The 27,835-nt window shown below is 36.2% G+C and overlaps 2 protein-coding genes across 8 annotated transcripts in view; one reads left to right on the forward strand and one right to left on the reverse strand.

Moving 5' to 3' along the window:
- The window catches only part of Liprin-alpha (PTPRF interacting protein alpha), a 466,267-nt gene that overhangs the window by 31,821 nt on the left and 406,611 nt on the right, over positions 1-27,835 (forward strand). The window lies entirely within an intron of this gene.
- Positions 1,805-27,569, reverse strand: LOC149419824 (uncharacterized). Its single transcript, XM_089637501.1, has 5 exons — positions 26,685-27,569; positions 26,198-26,466; positions 25,569-25,637; positions 24,274-24,727; positions 1,805-1,982 (listed from the first exon to the last, which is right to left on the reverse strand). The coding sequence occupies exons 1-5, from the start codon at positions 26,912-26,914 to the stop codon at positions 1,805-1,807; spliced, it is 1,200 nt and encodes a 399-aa protein (XP_089493627.1). The 5' UTR covers positions 26,915-27,569.

Below are 27,835 nucleotides of genomic sequence, written 5' to 3' on the forward strand. Positions count from 1 at the left end.
AGGGCGCCGTACAAATTTATAATACATTTAAACAGCGATCTATGTTATTACTAACTATTTATGAAGATGATATACAGTACAATACTTACCTGGTAGGTCACTTGAGATTAACACTTAATTAACATTAACTGATTGTTTATTAGCGAAATTTAGATACAGGATTTAGGACATAATTGGAAAATTTGATATAACTGGACTTTCTCTCAGGAATGGTATATTTAATTTAAGGGTATGACAGCTTAAAAAGGTAAGTTTTTAGTTTAGACCTGAATTAATATGGACTTGTTATGGAAAGTAGTTCCAGAGGGAGTTTATTCCAAGCCTTCGGCCCAGTAACTCCGAAAGCGCGATCACCAAACTTAGTTTTTGGCTTGCGCTTAGGTTCCATCAGTCTGCCTACAGCTGCTGATGTTGCTGATCTAAGAGTTGACTGCCTCAGACCAGTGTATTAACACCATCCAGCACAATTTGTTCTGGATTCTTTCAGGGCACTTGAGCCAGTGAAGATTACGAAAATGTTCTGAAATGTGCGAATATTTTGAAACCCCGGTTATGAGCCGTGCCGTGATTGAAGTTTGTCAATTTGATATTTTGGAAGGCTGGCATAAATGCCGTTGCAGTAATGGAGATCCATGGGATAACGTTATTTTAGATTTATGGTTTATATATTTGTATTCGGTACTCGAACCTGTAAATAGGGGCTATACGAGTATATCAGATAAGTTAGCTAAGTATTGCGCGTATTTATTTGTTTAACATCACCATCCTCGTGATAGCTTACCCTATGTATAAGCTATCACGACGATGGTGAACAACCAATATGGCGTCTTGTCTTTTTACTTTTTCTTTGTTGAATTGATATTTTTAAGTTCTTTGTGAATGATGAAACCATTTGCGTGGTCGTGGAAATAACGGACAGAAATAGCTATTCATTTTTTACGAAACTAAAACCCACCATATCATCCAGGTATTGAAATACCACCACAATTTGAAATTTGCAGTTTTGTTTTGCCACTTTACCATTTTGACAAAATTCGCTTAGAAGTTACCGTAATCATTCAGCTCGCGATCAAAGGGTTGGCCGCCACCGCCTCTCTGGAAGAATCGGGCACGCCCGACTCCGCACGCGCTTGGAAAACAGATCAGCCCGGACCACTGAATAGATAATACTCACTAGACATGCGTTACATGTAGATTTGAAAGGAAACCGATGTCACCACTGACTTTTCACCAGTGCTTTTTGTTTCTTGCTCATTTAGTACGCGTCCTGTCTATCTTACGTCGCCATTACAATACAAAATGCTACCTTTTTCTGTGACAGTTTTAAAACAAATAATCAGGCTCGACGTAAATCGACTGCATAGGTTTGGGAATGTTGTAGATGTTGTAGAAACGAAATCTTCAGAAATACTTTTTTGAAATGTACGAGTTTAGTTTTGAACATTAATTTTTTTCTTTATTTCGCTTCTACTATTTATGCAATATTTCGTTTTATAAATTATATTGTATTTTACACTGGCAGCTATTTAATTTAATTTGCTTATCTTAAGCCTTATTTTAAAAGAGAAGTTAAATTTGTATATTATTTCGCACGTGGTTAATTCGTGCGTTACGGTTTGTAACCTTATTTATTTTATAAATCAATACTATATACTTGGCTTTACCATTGTTACTAAGTTACAAATGGTTAACACAAAACTGTATTACTTACAATAAATTATATTTGATCGGTAAGAAAATTTCAAAATTATAATGAAACGATATTTTTTAAAATTTTTAAATTTGAAATTTATGCAAAAAATAGTCAGACTTTTTGATCACAAAACACGTCCACATCCCATTTCTTGTGATCTACTTTATTCTGTGCCCCGGACACTTTCCTTCTCGCCTTGTTCCTCTCCCCTTCTCCCTTCTCCCTTTCCAACCCCCAGCGCCCAGGCTTAGTTTCCTCTTCCTCCTTCACACTTCTACGTGTCCTGCATCTGTAATTAATATTTTACGCACGGAACATCTGCGCTGAGGACTATGTTTGTATCAGCTGCCTATTTATTCCAATTCGTCGAATTCATCGCCATTTTAAATGTGTTTTTTTTTTGTGAAAAGGGCGGTATGATCAAGGTTCAAATAATAGCCACTCGATTCAGCTATATAGAGCCTTATATGGTATATGGGCATTTTCGCCAAAGTTACATTACGTTTTTAGCATATCCCACGATTTTGATTGTTTTTTTTTCAAAGTTAGCAGTTTTATATTTTTAATATGCAAATTTATTAATTTACTTTATGTAGTCAATTAAATAATACAACTGTCGAACCTGGGAGGATTTGTGTCACCGGGATGCCTAAAATGGTATTTTTAACCCTTATGAATGAGCTATTTACTGACTGCACCTACCTACTGGCTCACTCCATTTTCATCACGAACTAGAGCATCATCCCACAAGTCGATAAAGTATCCACAAAAACCGAGTGCGGTATACCGAAAGCCCACCGATTTAAATATTTGTATTGGGGCTTCCAAACAGTGCAAACGGGTCGGGCGGCGAGAGGGAGCGATGCGATGTTTCCCGTATACAGCTAGTGGTTCCAGGTATAAGTGAGCGCACGATATTTATCGCGACACCGCCGACACCACATAATGTAGGTACTGAAAATTACCACTTTTACCAATAACATTGATTTTAATGAAAAAAATATTTTTTAAATATTCTAAAGAATTTATTATGTACGCACATCAATAATATCACAAAAACTTACAATCTCGTCGTCTAAACGTGGTCACTGACTTGATTCACAAACGTTTGTTATTGTTTACATGTTTACGCGCCGTTCGGTACTCCTCAAATTCTTATCAAATTACAATTTATATTAATATATATATATTATATTACCAATAGTACCTACCCGCGATTCAATTTGACGATGATAATATACTGACATTCAGCGTAAATGCAAAAACAAATCTGCAATACCGACAGTTTTCTAAGGTACAAGCTACATAGCTTATCTGCGTGTGCAGAGATCATGCAACCTTTCTCGCTGTTTTTACAGCACTCGATTTTAGTCGATTCTTTACCGATCCGTGGAACGATTGCTTTACTTCAATCATTCTGTAGGTGCGTAAAAGGAATAATGTTTTCGAATTATTTGTATTTACCTACTACCTATCCTGCTTCACATCGGGACTCACAAAGCTCCAGACGTCCTTTTCCATCTAATGACAGCGTCCAAAATGTGCCGTCGATGATCGCAATTGGTTGTCAGCTGTGTATTCTTATGGGGTATTCTTCGCTCCCAGTACAGGGGCTCTATTCCTGAATCGAGGGCACTCGTAATCGCCGTCGAAAGTACGTACGTTGGTCGTCGTTGCTATTCCCGAAATTGGTCGAAGGTACATACTTCGACGCCAAACGTCAAAAGTCATTCCACACAACATCTATTGGGTATAACCGGTAGAAACAGGGCAGCGAGTGGTAGGTTGTTATCGTTTCTATGGAATTGGCTGTCAAAATCTAGTCTAGCTGTCAATTTTTGTTTTACCGCGCGGATTCCGCAAATGTAAAAGTGGGTGAAAATTTCCCACTTACTAAGTCTTTATCGGAGCTTACAAGCTTAATTAAGAGTTGCTTTTGGCAATTTGTAATATGTCCCGCAGCCATTTCTCTTTTGAATAACGAATAACTGTTGTCTGTTTGACAGTCACACCATAGAAATCCCAAAAACATCAGGAACATAGACAACATTCACAGGGGTGCCAATATAATCATCTCTTCTACCAACTTCGACCGTTCGACGCTCAAGAATACGTAAAATTGAAACATTCGAAAAAGTTAGTCGCGGCGACTAGTAGTTTTTCACTCGAAGACGGCGCATACGAAAACGATTGATCGTTTAACTCCAGAATCGCAGGCCAGGGCGTAACTCGTATTCAGATTGTTTTTTAATTTAAACCATATATCGATATGATTTGAGATTATTATAGTGATGCCGTGTTGCGCTTCCTCCTTCTTTACTTTGGCTATATCACATATATCGATATTATTATCTCCATCAGTCAGTCTCACATTTTCACCGGATGTAGGGGGGAACATGTTTCCAGATGGCGTTCTATTCTGGCCCGCGCGCTCTCCTGCTAGATTATTATTTTTTCTTTATCATTATTTATTACCAAATACTTTCGACAAACGATTCTGATGCTGCCGTAGGTAAGTTTAAATTTTTAAGGATCGACATCTCCATGGTTCCTTCAGGGAGATAATATAATCATTGCTAATTACCACCTGAACAACACACCTGTTAGGATAGGTTAGTACTATGGCATCCCTAATTGGGGTATGTTGTGAGGCTGAAGGTAGTGATTAGGAGAAGCAGATGGGGAAGTTCATCGAATTTTTTCAGATTTGGCTGCTTTGGTGATCACGGCTAATTTAATAATCAAAACATGAGTTGCCTAAATTAGTTAGATAAATTGTCAGGGAAAATGTTCTCGTAAATGATAACTGCCATGGCAACATCAATTTCTAAAGCCAAAATTAGGGGGATAAGTACACTAAGGACTTGTCCCTAGTCGAAAATAAAGAACGAATGGAAAAGGACTTCCAGTGTGAAAACTGCATTATAGTAATTATTCCGACATCTAATCGTTACTTTATTATAAGTGTTAATTTATTAAATATGTGTTTTTTTGTTTATTTAATAAGTTTTTTCATTAATTATGAAACGCTTTTTTGCAGTGTAGGCATTATACTTACGTAATACGAGTCGATCTTTGACATCGTCCCATAAGTTGGACTCCGAAGGTTATGTTTGAATTATTGCTTATAGGCGATAAGAGTTGGTTGAAGATTCTCACAGTTATTTATTGCATAGTAGTCCCAACCGTCTCTGGCCAGTGATACTATGGTATGGCATCCCCAATTGGGTTATATTGCGAGACTGAAGGTATTGGAGAGGGGAAAGATACGGGGAAGTATATATACACATATAGGAAGTAGTGAGTGAAACAAAAATAACACTGTACATACTGTTTGATCACCGATCACATGGGCGGGTTGGGGAATCTATACGACTGCAGAATATCCTACGATATGATTCGGAGGTTTTAGGTTATCTGGTATCAAGATAATTCTATATAAATATGTATGCACTCATTTTTGTAATTTATCACTGAGCCGTGGAACAAAGCTCTGTTTAGCTTAAAAGCTTACATATTCATTAGGCAGTCATAATTCTACGTAATATTATCTTATTCCGGGAATGCATGTATATTGATATTTTGGACGTTGCTACCATTCATTATATAGAGCCGATATGTGTACTAAGTGGGCCACTTAAATTAGATCTGCGTACGGCAGACGTTAGCGTAATAAATATATATATATATAAAAAACCTTTAGGTTTGCTACTCATCAAACCTGAAATTTGTACATCATTGAAATGCATCGGCACCCAATCTACGTCCATATGAACGTAGTGCAAACCCTTGACCGTTCTTGGGCCTACCCGGCTTTGGAGAGTCTTTACAACAATGTACCGGAGTAATCCATAATAAGTAATAACTATAATGCTCATCAAATATAACCCGACGATGGAAACATCAAGGCTTAGCGAAACGTTGATTCAAGAGCGATAGGGTTAATTATCCCTATACCCTCCACAAACTTCACGTATAAGACTATTATATTACGTGAAGTCGTATTTATATCATTTGTTGCATGACGTTGTTATTTTACTAGAAAAAATGTATTTTTTTATCATTTGTTACATTAATCGGCGCGCCGCCTCGAACACATTTATAAGGAGTATATATTTTTTAAATATTGATGTAGCTGATTGTTAATGAGAGAGCACCCTACCGAAAATATCGCTAACTGCCTCAAAATTAAAAAGTGATCTTCACAATTGTCATAGGACGGACGAACTTGCTGGAAGATGGATTTGCTCCGTGCAGACCAACAAAAGATATAAATCAATGGTTCTTCCGATGTTTCGACTGCGAGATAACGCACTTTATTTTTTCTTGAATCAATTTTTTGATTTCAGTGTTAATTTTAAGGTTCACACACCATGTCTAGATAAAAATTGGTCGATTGCTGTACCCATATTGGTTCATGAATGAACGCGGCACATGTTCTGTAAGCGGAAAATGTGAGAAACAGAGCGAAGTAGAGCCTAGAACGACATGTAACTTGAAACAGCCACAAATCACCTTTAGGGACTGTAGATGCGGTGTAAGGTTTCCTAGCTAGACCTTCCACGGTCTATTGTGTTACCTGGTACTAGTACCTCAGCCTTCCACTACCTCCAGCCGGAGTTCTCACGGACTCTACAAATAAAAATCCATCATTATTTGTGTCAATTATTGTCCCACTTTCGAAGCTCGTTAAGAGTTCAAGCGTAAATCTCATTTTCCTTGCCGCGTTGTTCACTAATCACCGGCAAGTTTGATCCGTATCACAAAACGAGGTATTTCAACGCATTGTTAAATGTACACCACATTATTTTTTTATTATAATGTTTCTCTCTAATTCCTTTTAGCTTTAAAAGTAAAAAGCTTATCCTGGCAGAATTGCAAGGCCTGATAAGTTTTCACCAAATCAGAAATAATTATTATTCCCACGCAGGTTGCTATTATTGTTTGTGGAAATGTAAATGAATCGATTAGGATTTTTGTGGCTCGCGGTTTATTTTTTTGTTTGTTTAATTTTTTCAACCCATTTTTATTGTAAGTAAATTTATTTATTTAACTAAACAAATGACATTGTATAACACAACTATTTTATCGAAATTATCGACATTTTTCAAAACCAACGGTTTCTTCGTGAGGGAGAAAAACGTTATTTTTAAATAATCATACTTCAAATTTAATAAATAAAACATCCCAAATATGTCCAACCAGCTTTTTCTTAAATATATACTCGTATATATATCTATCTTCAAAATCTTAAATCTCTGAAGTTTTTCACGAAGTTTTGAGAAATTTTCTCACAACGTTTCATTCGAATACACGTGTGTTTTTGAGAGGTAAAACCGTGCTTTTTTAAAAACAGCGCCATTTGTTGGACAAACATGCTTCTTTTTAAAACAGCGCCTGTTTCTTGGACGTAAAAGCAACACGCGCTACAGTCAGACAGACCGATCCACAGTAACGCGTGGCGGTGCACAGCTCATATTCAATAAGAATGACGAGTAACATATTTTAAACAGATTGTGGTCTATAAGTTAATTTGTAACGATTGTAGCTTTTTAATACATATATGACTTTATAAATTAATACTACAGTTAAGGCGCAACTAATAATTATTAATTCTGATTTTGTCCACCACATTTAGTAAACAAATCATTATTTTGATAATGAGTAAATTTTTTTACATATAAATACAAAAATGAGTTTACTATTGATTTAATTTTTAAATTAGAAAAAGTGTTCACCAAACCAAATATTTTTTTATTTTATAAATTTATGTTCACATTAAACCTTATTATTTTTTTTTGCTCAGACATTTCAGTTAATCTTTGATTCTATTGTTTTCATTTATAATAGTTACATAATTTCGCTAATAAACAATTAGATAATGTTAATCTCAAGTGACCTACCAGAAAAGTATTGTACTGTATATTATCTCCATAAATAGTTAGTAATAACATAGATCACTGTAGAAATGTATTATAAATTTGTACAGCGCCCTTGAGGTGATTTTGCACAAAAACGGCCCTATACAAGTCATCCAATCATTATTAATATAAATTCAAAAATGATCTATTTTATAACAATTTTATGTAATAGTTTTTTGAAAATTATAATTACTAATTAATCACCGCTCAGTGTAACATTTTTGTCTGTAGGTACTTATTTAATAAATAATATTTATCTAAATATTGAAGACAATATTAGTGATTTCTAAACGAAAATCTGAAACAGAAAAATCAGAAAAGGAAACGGTCACAGCTGGGACTCCTTGTCTTTCCGGGACAGTGCTCTACCAAGGGTCCTGGGTTCGAGTCCCAGATGTGACCGTTTCCTTTTCTGATTTTTCTGTTTCAGATTTTCGTTTAGAAATCACTAATATTGTGTTCAATATTTAAATATTACAATTTGAGGTTTTACTCAATAAAGTTATTCCGAAAAATAAATACTTATACATATATCTCTTCTTATATTTGTAAATTTTCATTATACGTTTATCCTGACGAAGAAACTATTGGTTTCGACACATGTCGATTATTTCGATTAAATAGTGGTGTATACAAAGTTATTTATTTATTTTCATTAAATGTAAACTGTATCTCTAAATAGTATAAAACGAAGTCACTATCCTCGTCTGTCTGCTTGTGCGCTTCTTCAATTCTTCTAAATTAAGCAACAAATTTTGATAGGGTTTTCACTGTCATTTAGAGAATTTCTTCCGAAAGGTTTATATATGTATAATAATATTTGGATTACTTGTATAGCGCCATATATGTGCAAAATCACCCCAATGGTGTATACATGCATATTATATTTATAGAAAGTAGAGATAAGTCGACGTTTTGTAATCAAGTCGTAAAAAAAAATTTCGGGCGCTTAATAATAATAATAATAATAATTATAATAAATATAAATACTTGGATGACTTGTATAGCGAAGTTTTTGTGCAAAAAAACCTCAAGGGCGCTTACATTGCTAACGCTGGCTAAATCCTATGAGATACATCAAAATAATGTGCTACGGAGTTTTATGTCTTAAAAAGGTCTCATAACCTTGAAACCTAAACCCCAAACCATTTATAAGTCCCCGAGCAACACCGGGTAGACGTCAGCTAGTTAATATTAATAGGTCTTTGCAATTTCCTACCATGAATATGGATGTCAGTATGCTAGTTTCACGCCGATATGATTATACTATCTGTAAATAAAATGTGGGCGTAATTGCATCGAGTGGGGCTAGGAGCTATGAAGTTACTTTGTTGTAGTATAAACATAAATCCAAGTCGTCACAAGTTAGTAGTTAACATTTGTATCGTTCTAGTTTTCCAACGAACTATTAGCTTTGTTTACATTAACCCTACACAGGAGGATATGAGCAAAATAATTTCCCTCAAGGCCTATGTCATCTTTCGGGATACTGCTGTGTGGAGGGTCTTTTTTAAGGAAAGGAAGGATAGGTAGTTTTGGTATAAGGATTGGGTAGGAATCTAAGGATCAGTGTGTCCATATATATCTCTCCAATTGCGGCACAAGACTATGGGCCGAGAGACCAGTTGGAGAGATCAAAGGGTCTCCCAAACCAGCCTCTCCCGGTCTGGCACACCGCGCAGCTGGTGGGTAGGCGCAACTTGAACTCCCTGCTAAATTTCCAAACGTAGCGTACCAAGTTTTTCTAATAATTTTTCAATCAAGAACTACTAAAAGTTCCCGGATTGTACATTGTACATACTTTCTGTGGTATAGAAGTGGGAACTTTAGATAACATATTTTTTTGGTTGTGATCTCTAAACAAATATCCTCCCTTCCAATTTCCAACAATCTATTCAACGTCTCATCTCTTCTAAGACTGATCTCGACTCCAATCATCCATATAATTTTGAAATTTTCCCATTTAAACAAAATTAATTTAAAAATCGCCTTTCCTCTTCCCCGTAATTAGAAATGGTGACCACAACAATCTAGAAGGGTGAAAGCCAGAAACATTTTGAAAAACTATTGAAATCTCAAAATATAGTTTTTTTTACTGGTTTTTAAATATTTATTTATTAATATTATGTTTTCGTATAATTTTCTGTCAAATAAATCACTTTTATATCCTTCAAAACTCATATAATATTTTAGGTCAGAAAATGAATGAAATGCTTCTGTGAATCGTGTCTCGAATCGATATGAACACTAAACCGATTGAATGGCAGTAGAGCTATGAGCTATATATTTAGCTTCTTCTTGGCATTTTAGTTATGAAACCCCTGCTTCACATCCTGTGTGTAGTCTTATCAGAACAATAATAATCTCCTTACTACATCCTGTACATCTCTGAACATTCTGTCGAGATTTATCAAGTAGCTACATACCTTTACTCCATTGAGAATTGTTTAGTCAACAAGAACTGCTTGCTAGTAGTTCTAGCTGAAAACTTCTGTTTCTATGTCTATTTACTCTGTTGCTCACTGTTTTTAGAAAATTCTTAGCCAAGAATGCGTGGAATTTGGTCTTTGTTTGGAGCAGATGTCAACTTGTGTATACATAGTTCTTCTAATTACTCGCGAATAACGTTTTATTGATTCAATTATCAGAACTGTCGACTTATCTATGTTGTATAGTGTGGTTTTATAATTCTAGTACCTAGCCATATGAATATTCACGTTTTATATTGGTTCTCACCTATTTTTTTACTATTTTTAGTTTAACCCAACAATTATTCATAATAGGTCATAATAACGGTATTTTTTTTAAATAATGATTTATGCTACTCCGATTTAAAAACTTTTGTAATGTTAAGTCTTCCGCATTGAGAATAGTTGTTAGAATCTGATAATGACTGTACAAAATTCCAACTTTTGTTAATTTCTTTGTTAAATTTTCTCATCGGGGATGCTTTTTGAAAACTTCAACGGTTCTTTTTGAAAATAACAGAGGGCGCCACTTCCGATTACAACAGTCCTAAACTGCACAGGCCTTAAGAAAATAATACTTTGGGGATTTGATAAAGAGACAATGAAAATAGGTATGCTGTGATGTCACAGCGTTTATTTGAGTCAGTAGTGCAGTTGTGTGAGATAACTCCGGACCGATGCTCATGCAGTTGGAGGATGTAGATCGACGGTGAATTCCCCAAGCCGAAGATCGACATCACGTCGGTGGATATTGTCAGAGGCGAAACCTCCATGTCAAAGAGCAACACCAGGGGTAAGCGGTGATGACGTTGGTGGAGTGGTCGAGGAGATGAAGTCGGTGGCTCGACACCGCGCTGGTGGCGACCGGTCTTGTGGATGTGTTCAGCACTGGCGAAGACGCTGACTCTTCCTGGTACTCCAGTCTGAAGCAGGATAGCCGAAGGTACAATTGACCTGGGGCTCTATTCCTGAATCGAGGGCGCTCGTAATCGCCGTCGAAAGTACGTACGTTGGTCGTCGTTGCAATTCCCGAAATTGGTCGAAGGTACATACTTCGACGCCAAACGTCAAAAGTCATTCCACACGACAACTACTGGGTGTACCCAGTAGAAACAGGGCAGCGAGTGGTAGGTTGTTGGCGTTTCTATGGAATTGGCTGTCAAAATTTAGTCTAGCTGTCAATTTTTGTTTTACCGCGCGGATTCCGCAAATGTAAAAGTGGGTGAAAAATTCCCACTTACTAAGTCTTTATCGGAGCTTACAAGCTCAATTAAGAGTTGCTTTTGGCAATTTGTAATATGTCCCGCAGCCATTTCTGTTTTGAATAACGAATAACTGTCGTCTGTTTGACAGTCACATCATAGAAATCCCAAAAACATCAGAAACATAGACAATATTCACAGGGGTGCCAATATAATCATCTCTTCTACCAACTTCGACCGTTCGACGCTCAAGAATGCGTAAAATTGAAACATTCGAAAAAGTTAGTCGCGACGACTAGTAGTTTTTCACTCGAAGACGGCGCATACGAAAACGATTGATCGTTTAACTCCAGAATCGCAGGCCTGGTCGGCAGATGCGCGTGAGATGCAGGCCGGCAAAGATGTGGCAGGGCCAAGGCGCAGACCGGCGAAAATGTCGCAGGGTCTAGGCGCGTGGGGAGCGCAGGCCAGGGATGATATCCAAGGCCAGGGCGCTGGTGTAATACCGGGGGGTTGATGATTATCCGTAGCCAAGGTCCGAGCAAAGCCGGGCGTAGTAAGTAGGTCCGTAGCTCATGGCGGCGCGGTGAGGTAGGAGCCGGGGCGCAACGGTGGCGGGCCGTCCATACGTCCATAGCGGCCGGCCGATGAGTCGGCGACGGGCTCTCGCAGCGGACACTCTCTTGTAACTGCTGATTATTGTCTGACTAACTAAGTGCCGTTATATAGGCGCGCATCATAGACTAAATTAGACTAGACACGGCATATTCATTTAAAAATAACCCCAACACAATTTTGGTTTGGTTCACGTGCACATTTATGAAAAGGCCCACGCACTGTGTCGCAATGCGAAATGGGCACTGTGCATTGCGTTTTACCTTTTGTTGGTCTAGAGTAAGCTATTTTGCTTCTCAGCTATGCTGGGCAGGTTCATTTTTTCAATCACAAAAATAACCCAGTTCCAAATATTTTAATTTGAATTATGTCCATATTACAACACCTTTGACAACAAATTCTCCATGGTTTTGCTTACGAGTTTGAACGCTTGTACAAGGAGTTTAAACAGAGTTGGGTTGTTAAGTTCATCTCCATATTTGTGACGTACGCTACGTGGCGTTATTTTTTAAATGAATTTAACTAGACAGGGCTAATCTAGTATAATACATCAATGGGGCGCATGCATCGAGAATAATCCAGCGAGTAGGTAGATGCGCCGTACCCACAATGCGTTTTGCATGAGCGAATATTCAAGTAGTTCATCGCTACAATACTATCAGATGAAGTACTCAAGTATTGAAATGAGGTTGTAAGGTGTTCAGGGTTAAGGTATTTTAATTTAAACAAGAGTTGTGTGTCGGTTTATCCTCTCTGCCTGCCCCTGCATAAAAACAGTATGATGGTTAGCTAGTTGACGCTCTTTTATCGACGGGAAATCAATGTGAAGTTTTGTGATGTGTATAATATTTTATTTTATTGATACATGATTTAGAGAGTACATGTTGTTTTTTGTGATATTTCACCCTCCATGCCCTGTGTTATGGCGGGTGAAATTTACAGTTTGCGGACATAGAATCTATACATTACCATAATATAAAAAAGAAAAATGATGTTCACCTAGTTTGGGTTGCAAGAAGAGGATGGAGAAGTTTGAGAATTATAAGAAGATGAAAAATTTAAGAAAGTATTAGTAAATAGATCGCACTAATTAATTATATACATACTATACCGCTAAGTTAGGGAATAAGGATTTATTATGTTTTTTTTTCTGAATGATGATTAAATTGATAGAGTGTAGAATGAATGGGTATTGTAGTTGTAATGTATTCCGTGTGTAAGAATCGATTTTGTAATTTGTTTTTTAAAGGAATAGGGTTGACTCACGGTTTTTAGGTTTTCAGGGATAAGGTTAAAGATTTTAGGAGCTAGGAAGAAAAATTGTTTTTGAGCTGACGTGATGTAGTGAAGGTACTTTATAGTGACCGTTGGTTATTGTTCTGGTGGTGTAGTTGTGTTGTAAGAGAGTTTTATTTTTATATTTGAACAGGAAATGAATTAGCGAAAATTTTAGGTGTATTTGTCGTATGTTTAAGACTATATATATACTTTTATACTCTATAAGGAGTCGAGTTGAGGGTTATCTTGTCGGTCGCTTGATAATGACACGTATTAGCATTTTTTGGGCTTTTAGAAGAGGTTCGATGGTAGATTGTGCACAGCTACCCCAGATTATAATGCCGTAAGCTAGTAGGGATTGGCAGAGAGCGTAGTATACTGTTTTAAGAATTGAGGTTCAATGTATGAATATGGATTCAATGAAATGTTGTCTTAATTGTGTGTATAATTAAAAAAATATTATTCAGTGCCCGCCTACTAAATAAGATTAGCAACAATAACAACGACCAACGTCATTGTAAATAATTTCGTTGAGTTCATAGTATTATGAAGCACGTAACCTACACGAAATAACGCAATATAGTCCTTCGTTAAATTCAGCAATACATCAAATGATTGTATGGACATTCGATAATATTCGAATACTTTATCTGGATAATTTCTTAGTTGCATATACAAGGTATGAAATTGCCCAATTTCTAGTCGAAGAGTATTTATGGGATGAACCCAATATTTACGCTTTCTTTTTCTTTCTTCTTCTAATGCCTCATAAATAGCTATCACTTCTATCGGATCCATTACGACCACGCTGTATAAGCGTTGGCAGTCGACTGATAATCCGCCACTGAATATTCAGTGTGGCTGCAACGTATGGTAACGGATTGACTCCAGCGGAAGATCCGCGACGGAATTTCCGTCAAGTGTGGCGCTGGCCTAATAGTATTTTAACAGGAACCAACCGTTCCTCAATGTTCACTCTTAATTATAACGAAGTACAGTCTACACGCTGCTCTTTCGTTCATTATGACATTGTCTTTACTATCTTTAATTGAATATTATATTCTTACTTTGAAATAAAATTAAACTTTAAAATGTCGTGCGATTGATGTGTGTGTCGTGCCCTTGACCAATACACCACCACCTCACTTCTTCAATTCTGGGGGCGGATTTAAGTACCGCCGGCCCGGGAACCATTTATTGGGTAACCAACACCTCTGCCATAAGTCACCCCAAGTTGTTCGCTACGTTTGGTTATTTAGCAGGGGTGTCCGGGTTCATCGGGTGAGGTGTGTTAAGGATGCGCCTGCCCACCAAATGCGTGGCGTGCCAGATCGGGAGAGGCTGGTTTGGGGAGAAACTTTGACCACTCCAACGGGTCTCTCGACCCATCGCCTTGCGCCGTAGTGGGAGGGATATATTCATATGTCCGTACCTCCTAGACACATTAATCCCAGGATTCCTAACCACCCATAATACCTTACAAGATGACATAGGCCCTGAGGGAAATTATTTTCAGGGCCTCCTGTGTGGGGTTTCTGTGAAAAAAACTCATGGCTGCTGTACGGTTGTAACACAAAAATATCGCGCACACGAAATGTAGCGACAATACACATCACCGTATGAGTCATGAGGCGATGTGTACTTGTCGTTACATTCTCATGACTCATTTGATTGCAGAGCATCGAGCACGACAAAACATTTGCAGTAAGACAACAGATTAGTATTAATACCCAACCTTTGTAGTAATACAAATTAGAAGGGTTGGGATAAAATGTTGGTTTAGTGCCTACGCACTCGCTTCGTTTAACTCTTTGTACTCCGTTGTCGCCGCCACGGCGACATAGGAAACACCCTAACAACTCCGATGGCGCCGCAGCGGCGACATAAACAATGGCTCTGCATTTTATTGACTTTTATTTATTAACTGTATCATTTTATTTGCTACCTTACAAAAAAAATTTTTTTCTGATTTTCTAAAAATATCGTAAATTATCCTCATATTTTTACATTAGTGGCAGCTTAAACCATTTAAAAATAATTTGGAGTACAAATGGTTAAAATCTTATTTTCACTCCCAAGACAGAAAGAAGACCCAGGTTTTAATTTAATACTAACACTATATAATTTATTAAAACCAACCGATATTTCGTATCAATCATGAAAATTCACTTAAATAAAATATATTTCATTGGTCTCAAAAAGTAAAAAAAACATGTAAATATTCAGCACGCGTTTTTCAATAATTTACGAACCTTGTTTGAAAGATATTAAAACATTGTTAATTTTAATGTGAGCTATAACATACTTTATCAGCCCTTTACACAGGCACTTGAAATCATTGAAGCGACAATTGAATGAAAACCATAAAAATAATACTTACTTTTTATTGACATAATAACTTAGGCTCTGCTACACGTACACTTCGGGGCGGCGCACAGTGGGCTGAAAATCAGATGATCAAAAATGATCAGCCGAATCCATTTCTAGCCAAAAAAATACCCTTGAAAATTCAAGTCTCTATGTCTATGAAAGGCGATTTTCAGCCCACTGTGCCGCCTGGAGTGTACGTGTGGCAGAGCCTTTTATCTTATCTTCTGGTATCGACATCTCAATATTTGGCCATTCGCGTTACGCTGTTCCAAATTGTGAATGAAATGATTATTGTTATTGATATTATTCTTATTAAAACATCGCAAATTATAAAAGAAATAATTATCTTCCGGTTAAATAATTTTACTGTGGTTAGTCAGCTGACCAAAAACATTTTTTGCTAATAGCCAATTAGACGGGCATGTAAACAGAATCTCTGTGAAATTAAATAATGTACTTATCTTTTTTTCCGATATTATCAAATAATTTTTTTTTACAATATTGAAGATTAGAGTATTTTTAAATAAAGTTAAAAGGCTTTACGAAAATTTAAAAGAGTCTGCATTATTTTGTAAAATATCTATGGAAGTATGTAGTTATCCGTTGGAATTATTAGATTTCATAATAATATTAATTAAAAATACTAATTTCCATCTCTCCGTAACTCCGGTTCATTGAACTCTAGAAAGCGGATTTGCTTTAAATTTGATTGTCATTTTCAAAATTGGAACTGTTTCTCTGAACAAATCCTATATTTTTTTAAATGTCTTAATCAAATGTCTTTTTCAAAATTAGAATTATAATATCCCGTGATATTTCACGGGTCTGCGCTTGTACTTTATTAATTTTATTAGTGCCATTTTTTGTGAAATATTACCTTTAGCACACTATACAATGTTTTGACGCGTTTTACTAGAGGTTAATGATGAAAATATTAATGCAATATGATATTACAGAATATAGACCTACATCCAAGCTTGTGACAGACCACGCTATATTTTCGTGGCTTGGCCTATTTCAGCGTATCGCTCGTTATACATTCCCATTGGTAGTGTATGGCGAGCGATGTGCTAAAATAGACTAAGCCATGAAGTCCTACCTTATGCTCCCTAATAATTTACTAATTTTCTAGACACCATAAGCTATGTATCCACGCTGGTTAGTGCTCAATGGTTTTACGCTCATTCGAAGATGTCCCAAGTGTGTACCTTCTCGCTTGAGCGAATGGCTTGATGCGAAAAGATTCAAGGGCCGTATTTCTTACTCGAAATTAGACTGAAATTTACGATTCGAGTAAACGTTTTGGTGGTATATTCTATCTATAGCGTCTTGTGTCGAGCTGCTCGAGCGTGTGGACGCACGACGAGCATGTTTTCAAGTCAACATGATCGATCGAGCCAAACCGTCGAGCATGAATACTCAACTTTACATTGGATTCTTGCATAAGTTGTATACATTCGTTTTTGTATCCTTTTTAGACAGACTAAAAAGCTTTGCATTGTAACAAACAGACTGCACAATGTCAACAGTAAAACGTACGGGTTTATCAGTTTCCAATGTATCCACCTACAGTTTCACCCTCTATGGAAAATCTACTTTACGTTTAATAGTAGCTTGTAGGTATTGAGTATTGCCAGTTTGGCTTTGGCTATAATAAGCGAAGTTCATTATTATGCATGTTCCTCACAAATATGGTTGTTAGTAGCGGATTCCAGCACTGCTTGAATTACCATAAACAGGCGGCTGGATCGATGAACTCTAGGAATGTCCTGCCGGTGAATATGAGAAAATATATTATTATGTTCTTCCTTTTTAAGTGTGTACCCAAGTATAAATTAATATAATGGTATTACAAACACATTTTTCCATCGTATCAATTAATCATTGTAATCTTCTCTAAAATGTGTTCTTCTGTGTTTTACGTCCAACAGTGTTAACAGTTGTCACGAGATTCAGGAATTTGCAACGCGGTAACTAAATCTGATAGTTATCCTAAGTCTAGGCATGATTGGAAATACAGTAAATGACATTCAGCGTTATCGTATATTTTGAACGAGCTAACGAAACTAATAATATAGATCGATCATTGCGTTATACGCAATGAAAATTCGTTTATAATGTTGGTGCTCCTTTCACTTGAAGCCGTTGACCTGACACCACTTCATAATGTTTCCTTAGACCTAGGATTTGAATCAGAACGATTATTTCATTACTTCAAAGATCAAAAAACCTGTACATTGTACAACTCACGAAAAGTCAAATTAAGCCTGATTTTTTTGGTGTTTATTTGTTGGCCAACAATTATTTTATATTAAGAAAAAGTAGATAACATGTATATTGCATTTATTTTCTCCATGAACAAAGAAGAAACTTTAATATTGCTGTCCACAATTTCCAGAATTCATTATCTTCTAATACGTACTCAATTGCACCTTGCACTTGGGGCGTGTAAATGTATTCTCTTTTTGCTGTAGAGTTGTAGAGTACCTGAATACCTTTGAAAAGTCTAACCTGCCGTTCCACCAAACACCTCGTGGACACGTGCTCCCAGCATTGTTGTCGATATAAGAATGTTCATTCACCTGAAGCAATAATAGTAGTATTAATGAATAACGTAACCCATTCTTGGCACCTCCACGTCTGAGCGTTAGCGGAACAGCCATGAAAACATTTCTTCCATTGATGCCGAGTATGGTGCTGCGGCGTGTGCGAACGTGGGTACTGCAGGAAGTCACATACTACATTATGGTACATAAAGAGGGATTGATTCGATTCAACAGTTTTTTTATGCAATTTGATCAAAATCTATTGCCGTTTTTTTCAAATCAGGAGGTATAACCAGGAATTAGCAAACAATTTTGAGGCGCTAAAATGTAAGTTTTGTCCACTTATCGTAACCTAAAACAATATTTAACTACATTTGAATTTAAAAAAAAAATTCAAGTAATTTTCATTGTTAAGATTACTGGCTTCTTTGTATCGATTAGTGTTGTACAGACTTTTTTTCAGTGACAAAATTTTCCGCAACTAAACGTTTTTTTTACGGAACATATTTGTTTATAATTAAACTTTTTGTTCTGAAGAAAAAACTGTGGCAAATCGACTGAAATATTACTTCTATTAACATTATTTAAAAAAACTTGTACACATTTTTATTTCAGATAAATATGACTTTAGGTGTGTAAAAGTTTTCTTTCAGTTAAATTTCTACTCTATTATTTTTTAACTTTTTAGTTGAATTGCAAAACATTTTAAAATTCTGTCTCCGAGTGGTATAGATGATGACTGTTAAAACTAAACTAAATGTTAAAAGTGTGTCTTTTTTCAGTGAATTTTAGGTTCGATTTCACCTAGTTGACCTACTGTCTACCTTAAGAATATACTTTAGCCATGAAAATTTTGGCAATTTGGCCATCGCTCTGTTTTTCTAGACTGGCATATTAGAGGTCCTCTTATCATAAACACACAAAGCACTTGAATTAATCGGGTACATCTCTCATCTACGTTATCTTATAGGCACAAGTACGTACCGATAACCACCGGAGTGCTTTCGACGGTATATTCTATATTGTAGTACCAGCGTACATGATATCAGCAAATGATTCATGATTCAAGTTGAAGGTTTATGGAGTCATTATTAATTCAAACAATATTTTTGGTCCTTGCAGACGACCTTCATTTGTTCATCGCAATTATTGTTTAGGGCGGCTGAAAACCCTTTATGGGGCTGACAGATTACAATAAATATAATTATATTACAATAGATTAAAATAAATCATGTGATTTTGGAAATATTTTTTTGCGTACCAAAATCAAAACAGGCGGCCGGGAATTTTAATACTGCTGTCATCTGCGTAAAGAGTGTGATGTCGTTCTAATTTTACAAATTGGATATCCTTATGTGGTGTTATTGTAATTTAACGCACAGCCTCCCAATAAGTCAATTTCGTAGACACTACACGGAGAAAAACGAATACAGATTTTTTTTTATCAAGATACCTACTGTTAAAAATGTAACCGTATGACCATTTCCTTATAAAATATTAGTCATTCAGAATATATCGGAACACGTGTTCACGTTGGTGGCCTTGTCCGAATAAATATAATTGACGAATTTCGAAAATATTATTATTTTCAGAACACGTGTTCCGAGTTCCTCATTTCATATTCGTGCTTTATTGATAGTTTGTTATGAATTTGATAATTCGTTCGTTATAGGCCTCCAGTCCCATTTTTAACAGGAAAACAAATAATTTGACCAGATTAAAAAAAAAAAAACAATATTTTATATCGGTAAGTTTTCTCCGTTCATCATTAATGACCTTGAACAGCTTCATATCGTCGGCAAATAAACTGTGACATTAGAAAATTCAGGTAAAGGTGAATAGGATAAATAATAAAGGTCCCAAGTGCGAACCTTGGGGGACCACCGCTGGTAGCAATAAATTCATTCGGTAGACAATCATTGATTGATCTTAACTAATAGATTAGATAAGTAACTAATGTCAGCAATGCCAATAATTTCCACTTATCTCTAATTTTCCGAGCTTATTATTTAGTATATTTACACTGAATTTTGTAACACTTTTTTTGTAAAAAATATTTTATTTATTTAAAGGTACTTCATAATTAGTTAAGGCAGGTAATAACAATAAAATACACATTTAATTTTGGGATGTTATTTGAATTTCAACATTATCGCCATCTGTTTAAATAGTGTGATTTCGTTCTAATTTTACAAATTTGGTACCCTTATATGATGTTAATGGAATTGAACCCACAGCCTCTCACTAAGTAGACACTATGCTATGAAGGTCGGACGTGCGATTTTCTCTTTGAGCCGAGGTCTCAGGCTTTTCTTTATTCTTGTATAGATTTTTTCTACTAATGTTTGAGCGTTGTCTGTCTGAACGTCGTGAAGCGATTGTTATGTTTGTCTGTCCCAATTACACGTAAATTACTCAACTGTCGTAAAGTATGTTGATAAATAATAATTTATTTGGCCACCCAGAAGTTTTGTGCAGGTGTTTAACAGTTTCGTCTAAAGGCATTTTTCGTGCTACACATCCAAGACAGAAAAAACTTTATTGAATAACAACGAGCTCTAGGCGTGAAGGGCTTGAAATGTTCTATACGAGCGTGCTGTCAATATTGACAATAATTGCACGTTGATATAATTATCCACGACAGTAATGAGATTGACGATGATCAAATTCCATGTTTGTTTCTTTTCAAGCCTTAATAATTCAAATATGTGACCATTGAAGAAATTTGGAAATGATAGAATCTTAATAACTGATGTTGAAGCGATAGCTAGCTTTAGCCTCTAAAATGTTTTGTGAAGTCCCAGAGAGAGGTCATACAATATATAGGACCTCTCTCTGTGACTATTTTAGCCACCAATTCCAAAACAGTTCAGCAAATATTCACTGTGTACAGATTCATATTCCATTTAAAATCAGAATGGCGGAAATGGCATCGCATTGAAACTTTTTTCTGCGTGAAGCTATTTGCAGGACAGATGAAAGACCATATTGTCATTATTAAGGATGCCGTTTTTCCCGTCTGTCTGAGTGAAACACTTTTAGATCGGCCAGTGATTAAACAAGATGCATGAAGCCGTCATTTCACGGTCTACTGCAAGTGGAAGGGAGATGGCGGTGGTGCTTGGAGCGATTGAGACGATAATAATGTTGATAGGCAGACAGTACCTATTATTATATTTTATTGCTTAAAACTGGCAATGTTTTATGTTTGCGAGAATCAACTTTCTACCCCTCGGGGCCATCAAATGTTCAGCCTTTCCTTCGTCATTACAAACGTGAATATGTAATCATCCCGTCTGCGCTTAATCTGAAATCATAGCCGGAGCAATTTGCGTTATTTCCCCGACGAGCAAAAATATGAAGAGTCCAATTACACGCAGTGATTCTACAAATACTACACTGCAAGTCAGAAAGTCAGCTTCTTCTTTTCAGTCACAGTCGGTGTGCATAATTGCATTTATTACAATCAGGCGATATTGACGAGAACTGGCCAGGGAGTCGAGATATCATCTAGAAAAGCGGCTTTCAAACTGAGTTAATTTTATGTATGCTTAAAATAGTAAGAAACGAGAGCAAAAACATGCTTTTTGCGTTAGAATTCATTATCTACTGTCTTGTTTATCTTACAAATTTAGAAACAAATTGAAAACTGTTTTCCGAGATCTAGATGCAGCTATTTGTAGCATATAAAAAGTATTAGCAAGAAAGTTAAGTGCAACTCCAGCCTTAACCGTGGTTTAAAAATCGTAATTAAGGTTTGACTAATAAATATCTTGTATATATTTTATATTTTTTGGAGTCGGTGAATTTTTTTTCCCATTTGATCTCTGGTGAGTTGACGTGTTGTTGTTCTTGTATTGTTTTGTATTTATTTTACTTATATAATGCAATTGCATAGTGTTGATTGACTAGCTGATCATTTGTGGAAAAGTGAGTGGAAGGGTTTAGTTTTTCCTATGGGGAAGATTTAACCCGGACAACAAAATCGGAAGCATAAAAAAAAATATTTAAAAATCCTGAATGAACGTGTTTGCGCTCGCAACACTCGAGAATGGTTTGAATCGTAGAAGATCCGGGGACGCCCGAAGAATACTTGAGGCGAAGCTTAGTGCTAAATCACTATTTTGATTAATTTTTATAACGAATTAGTGTACATTATGAATACCAAAAAATATGCTTTAGATAAATTGAAGGATTTCCTATCTGTAACGGACATGGTTGGCCACATTATTAAATTTCATAACAATATGTTTTACATTTATAAAATGTGCCTACCCCACACCACTGGCAAAATCACCACTCCCGCCCAGGCGGCCTGAAAACTTTGACCCCGAACGGCGTCGATACCGCATCGCGCGTCTATCATTGCCGAGCGGATCGACGTTCAACTTTTTCTATGTAAAATTTACTAGGAAAAATCAATTTTTAAATGTTGCAAATGTCTGTATTTTACTTGTACATCCCCTCGGCGGTAGTTAAATAAACACTATTTGCTATGTATTACCGCTGAGGAGATACTAAAGAAGCTGTTTTTCACATATATCTATAACCATTTTTGAACAATATTTTTTACCTTTTTTGCGTGTACAAAAATCCAGGAACCTCGTAGCATAGTGAATCTTATCTTTTTCTGAGCTCTATGTTACGGGGGACCTGGGAAAAATATTAACTTAACGATATTTTACAAATTTGATCGCTTTAAGATCATTTTTACACATTTATTTACAAACTTTTCTTATTTTTTGTCGTATCTTGACAAACAAAAAAATCTAGTTGTCAAGATACACATTCTTATAACTACTATGCATTTAAACTATGTAATTGTTATTCATGTAAGCCTTCAAAATCTTTTTTAGCCACTCGAACGATCGCGCGTCAAAAAACTTTTTTCTCCGATTGCTCGCGGTTTTTTGGCGACGAATTTGAATATTTTCCGCCAACATTAAAAAAATCAAACCTCCGAATTTTAATACGGAGACATAAAACTGATTGTAGTGCTATACAGCCAATGAATTCACCTATATTTTTATAATTATTCTATATTTTTAGAATTGATAGATAAATTATTAAAAAATCTTAAACTTTATGAATGCGCGAAATTAGCGTTTTTGTGATTTGAAATTGCCGCCAGTGGCAGTTTTAAATATCTTTATAGAATATTTTCTACGTTTTTATGTTCTCTATGGCCTGTTTGATAACCACAGATGCAAGAATATAATGGGAAAATAATTTTTTGTACGTTATGCTCTCTTCAAAAGTTTGGTTAGAAAATAATTTTTTAAAATTTGAGTGCGTGACGTGTCAAAATTGAAATCACTGTATTATACTATATAATAAATTTACCACAAAAACTGGTATTACGTTAGGAAGATACATTAACTGTCTACAATTATTAATAAGCATAGTCGCCGTGTTGGCTTTATTTTATTCATTTGATGAATTATACAGAGAGCCTATTTCACGATGTCAAAATCATGGTGCTACTTTTTAAATAATTGTAAATTAGAACTGGAGATTTGTAACCATGTTTTTATATAACGTGCAAAACGAGGAAATAAGGCTTAAAATGAGATATACATCATAGATATAAACATTGCCAATATTTCAGGGGGATACTTTGAAAGTTGATGAAATTCACCAATATTTGACGAAAAATCACTACTGACAGCTACCTTAAGGTCAATCTACATAGGGTATATCGGAATATGTAAAATGATGATAAATTTGTATATATATATCAAACCTTTGTATGACCGTAGAATGGCAAATAAAATCATAGTGATAATTTTATATCTAAACGCAAAGGTATCGAAAAAAAATGGATGAGGGGAAAATAATTGATGGAACCAATAATTGATTTATTTATTAAGCCCTAATATCCTTTTAAATCAATATTACAGTTGTATGGTTACAATGAAAGAGCAGTATTTTGATTTAAACATTGTTTACACACTTTGTCATAATAAAAATGTATTCAGTTTATTGGTTTATTCATAATTTAAGAAAATCAATACATAATAATATCATTGTGCCTCGCTATAGAGTGAGATTCTGAGTATCGCTCTGGTGAGGGACCACCATTCAGAATTGAACATTGCTTGAATTGGCTTAGTTATGTTTAGTGACTAGATCTGGAAAAGACTAATACCTTGATACATTAAAATTGCCAAGAATACATACATTTCCTCTTTATTCGTGGGAGCCCATTTATTGGTACGCGCATGACGCTTAAATTGTTTTTTCGCAATCCATTGATCTGCATACCTGTTGGTCTCTCTCGCGATCAGTTCAACGAAATCTGCATCAAAGATTTTAAGAAAGGCATCCACAGGTTTGCCCATTTCGTCGGTATTGAAAGTTGGTCCCGGCGTGCCTGTGAAAGTCTCCCTTATCCCAGTAAAACGTAAGATATCATTAGACCAATCGAAAGAGTAACCTTCAGGCGGCAGAATCAAACGCATTGCCTCACTATCTACCTGGTCTTGTCTACTAAAGTCTATGGCCATAGCGGAGTTAGGTGAAACGTTGATAATTTTATGATAAGGTATTGGCGGCATGCAGAAGGTATCCTCATCGCTCTCTTCGTGGTCGACGTCACTCGCTTCGTCATCCTCGTCGCTCGATCTGTCCATTTCTGAAACAACAGAAAACCCAAATTAATTTAATGTGTCTATATTACGATAACCCACTGCCTCTGGTACGGCTTATGACTCGCAATACGATGGTCGCGGGATCAAATCAAATAAATTATATTTGAATAATTAGTGTTATTTTCACACAAAATTCATTTAAAATAATATATATTATATTTGCGGCACGTTCCAGAGTGGAAGATACCCATAGTATCGCCCTGGTGTAAGACCCCATTCAGAATTGAAACGTTGCTTGAAATGGCTTTTGACGGCCGGCATAGTCCAGTGGTAACGCATTGGACTGCCATTCCGAAGGTCGCCGGTTCGAACCCGGCGTGCGCAAATAAATTTTATTTGATTGATTTGTGTTATTGCACAATTAATTAATTAAAATAATAATTAAAATAATATATAGTATATTTGCGGCACGTTCCAGAGTGGAAGATACTACCAGTATCGCCCTGGTGTAAGACCACCATTCAGAATTGAAACGTTGCTCCAAATGGCTTTAGCCGTGTTTAGTGACTAGATCTGAATAGCCAGGTACTTCCCCATCTTCCTCTTTCCCTTCCCCACTTACCTTCAGCCTCACAACATCCCCCAATTGGGGATGCCATAGTCTCACTGGCTCCAGCTGAGGCTCTTGTGAGGTATTCATATAAAAAAAAATATAAAAAGTTAATCAAATACTTGAGGCGGGCAATGTCAGGAGTCAGAATAGCACAGTCAGGTAGGTATGGAATGAAGAAAAGAGTGTGTGTGCCAAGATCGAGTTGCATGGTGGTTCATCCTCTCTGCCTACCGAAATGGCGTGAAGGTAAGTTAGTTAGTTTTATAACTCACGGTTTCCAAGTACAGACTCTTCTAGTACAGCTGCCTCGTCCACGTTACTTTTTCTGCCCATGTCTGACTCTGAAATAAAAGAAAACACAAATTTACAGTAGAATTTGGATATAATGACTTTGCATTTAACGGTCTACTGTTTTAAGTGACGATAATGTAAACTCTAGTAAGGTTTCATAGCTTTTAGTAGGAAAACGTATCCGTTTAAAGTGACCAACTACGTAAAGCGACCTATTTTAATGATAATTTGTCCGGTTACAAAACCCACCTACCAATACAGCCTCGCAACACAATGAGTCCCGTGAAGCGAAAGTGTTTTTTCAATTTAAGAAAAAAATGCTGTATTACACCGTTTAGAAGCCGGTGAATCAAATGTAATCCTCGCAAAGAAGTTCGGCATGTCTTATTTCTCACTCTGCAATACCCGTTACAGAAAAAATATGTGTAATGATGCATCCACGACATAACAACAATACATTTTGTATGTTTGTTATGTGGAATTTTTAAGTACTATGCTTATTTCCTGCCAATATACCAACAGTGAAACTGTGCTAGGGATATCAATATAAAATATAGATAATTGATTTTATATTGAGCCCCTGGTATGACATTTCAAAAAATAAACTCACCGTTCCCAAACGCCGACAATTCTTCGTAGAATGGTACGTCCACCCACAGCTCGCTGTGATAGCCGGCTTCCGGAGAGAAGAGTTCCCCACTCCGCGATGTCCCAGGTAACGGCTCGGGAGATGCTGCACGGATAGGCATAATTGGTGCATTGGGAGCCGTTGATTGGGTCTGTGCGGGAGTGGACATCCACGGTGGTGGTACGGGTCGTGGCAACGGTGAAGGCGTCCCTTGTGAAAAGGGACACGTTGTTCTCTCCGGAGATGGAATTCTGAAAACATTTACATAAATCATAGAAAATTGTTCTCATTCACGTGTGAAACAGTAAGTACAGTATGTAAATAAACAATAAAATAAGAACTCTGTAAAATATGCACTGAATGTGCCAAATGCACAGAGCGCTGAACTTACCAACTCTCACTGTAAGAGTGGAACGCTGTCAGGAAAAAACAATAATATTGTACCAAGCATCTAAATACGATTACTTACTTTTGTTTAGTTTTTCTTGGAGGTGCGGTAGGGAGCAAAATGCGCGCCGCCTGCTTCTTGAATTTTCGGCTTTCCAGCTCTAGCCGGATGGAAGCAGGCAGGGCCCTAACAGCCTTTAGGGCCTTGACGCGATCTTCTCGCACCAGTAGCAAAGCAGGGTCGCTGTTTAAATAAATACAAATATATGATGAGTTCAACGGCCACAGCAAAGTACTTTCATAAAAAAACATTAAAAAATACTAACACTCCAGACGAGGCTGCAATTGCAGCTCTGCGTTGATGTCCACGTGCAGGTAGTCCGGCACCAGCTCGTACCCCACGTCTCCCTTTTCCTCTGCCTCCTCTTGCAGTCAGCACCGCTCTATAAATTTTAAATTGAAAACACTTAATGTAAGTACTTAAATGTTTAAATTTTGTTAAATATTGCACTAATATAAAATTTGAAAATAATTATTGGGTTGTGGAGTGATCCCTTTCCCTGGACGACAGCTGTTTCTGCACAAATTTGGTAAAAGTAAACAAATTAATTAATTATACAACTAAATTACTAAATTTTTATTGTGTGACGAAGGCTTTACACCATTTTACATGTGAAAAAGAGTCAACTTTTTCACATATGACTTAAAATAATTGGTTAGCAAATATCTGTATTAATAATGAACCAATTCAAATAAAACTTATATATATCTCTTTGTTTTGAATCACTGTGATGGAATATCTATATTTCAAACGCGCGAGTGCAGTATTTAAGACATTATTGTAAATCAAAAACAGATGACGTCTTCAGTTGACGTAATCTTACACAAAAACTTCAACCAAAACAATATAATACAAACAAACGAATTAAAAACGCATTTCAAAGATAGATAAGTCAATCATGATTACACAGATATATAATTATGCGTTAAAAACCCAATAAATTAATTACTTACGGCATTTTAGGAAGAGTCCAAAATTTCGTGAATGTTGAAAATTTATAATTTTGTTTTTGACAGGACGCCATAAAAAAACCGCGAAAACTCGTTAAATAACACTTCAAAGACAACGGATAAGTTCATAGACAAAGAGAATATATTATCAGCTATTCGATAAAACAAGTAGCTGGCCATGGAAACGTTTTAAATAATTACAATAAATATTTTACGAATGGT

The sequence above is a fragment of the Hesperophylax consimilis genome, chromosome 11, assembly GCF_061612785.1.
Source record: "Hesperophylax consimilis isolate HC1 chromosome 11, BYU_Hcon_1.0, whole genome shotgun sequence".
Classification (NCBI taxonomy): domain Eukaryota; kingdom Metazoa; phylum Arthropoda; class Insecta; order Trichoptera; family Limnephilidae; genus Hesperophylax; species Hesperophylax consimilis.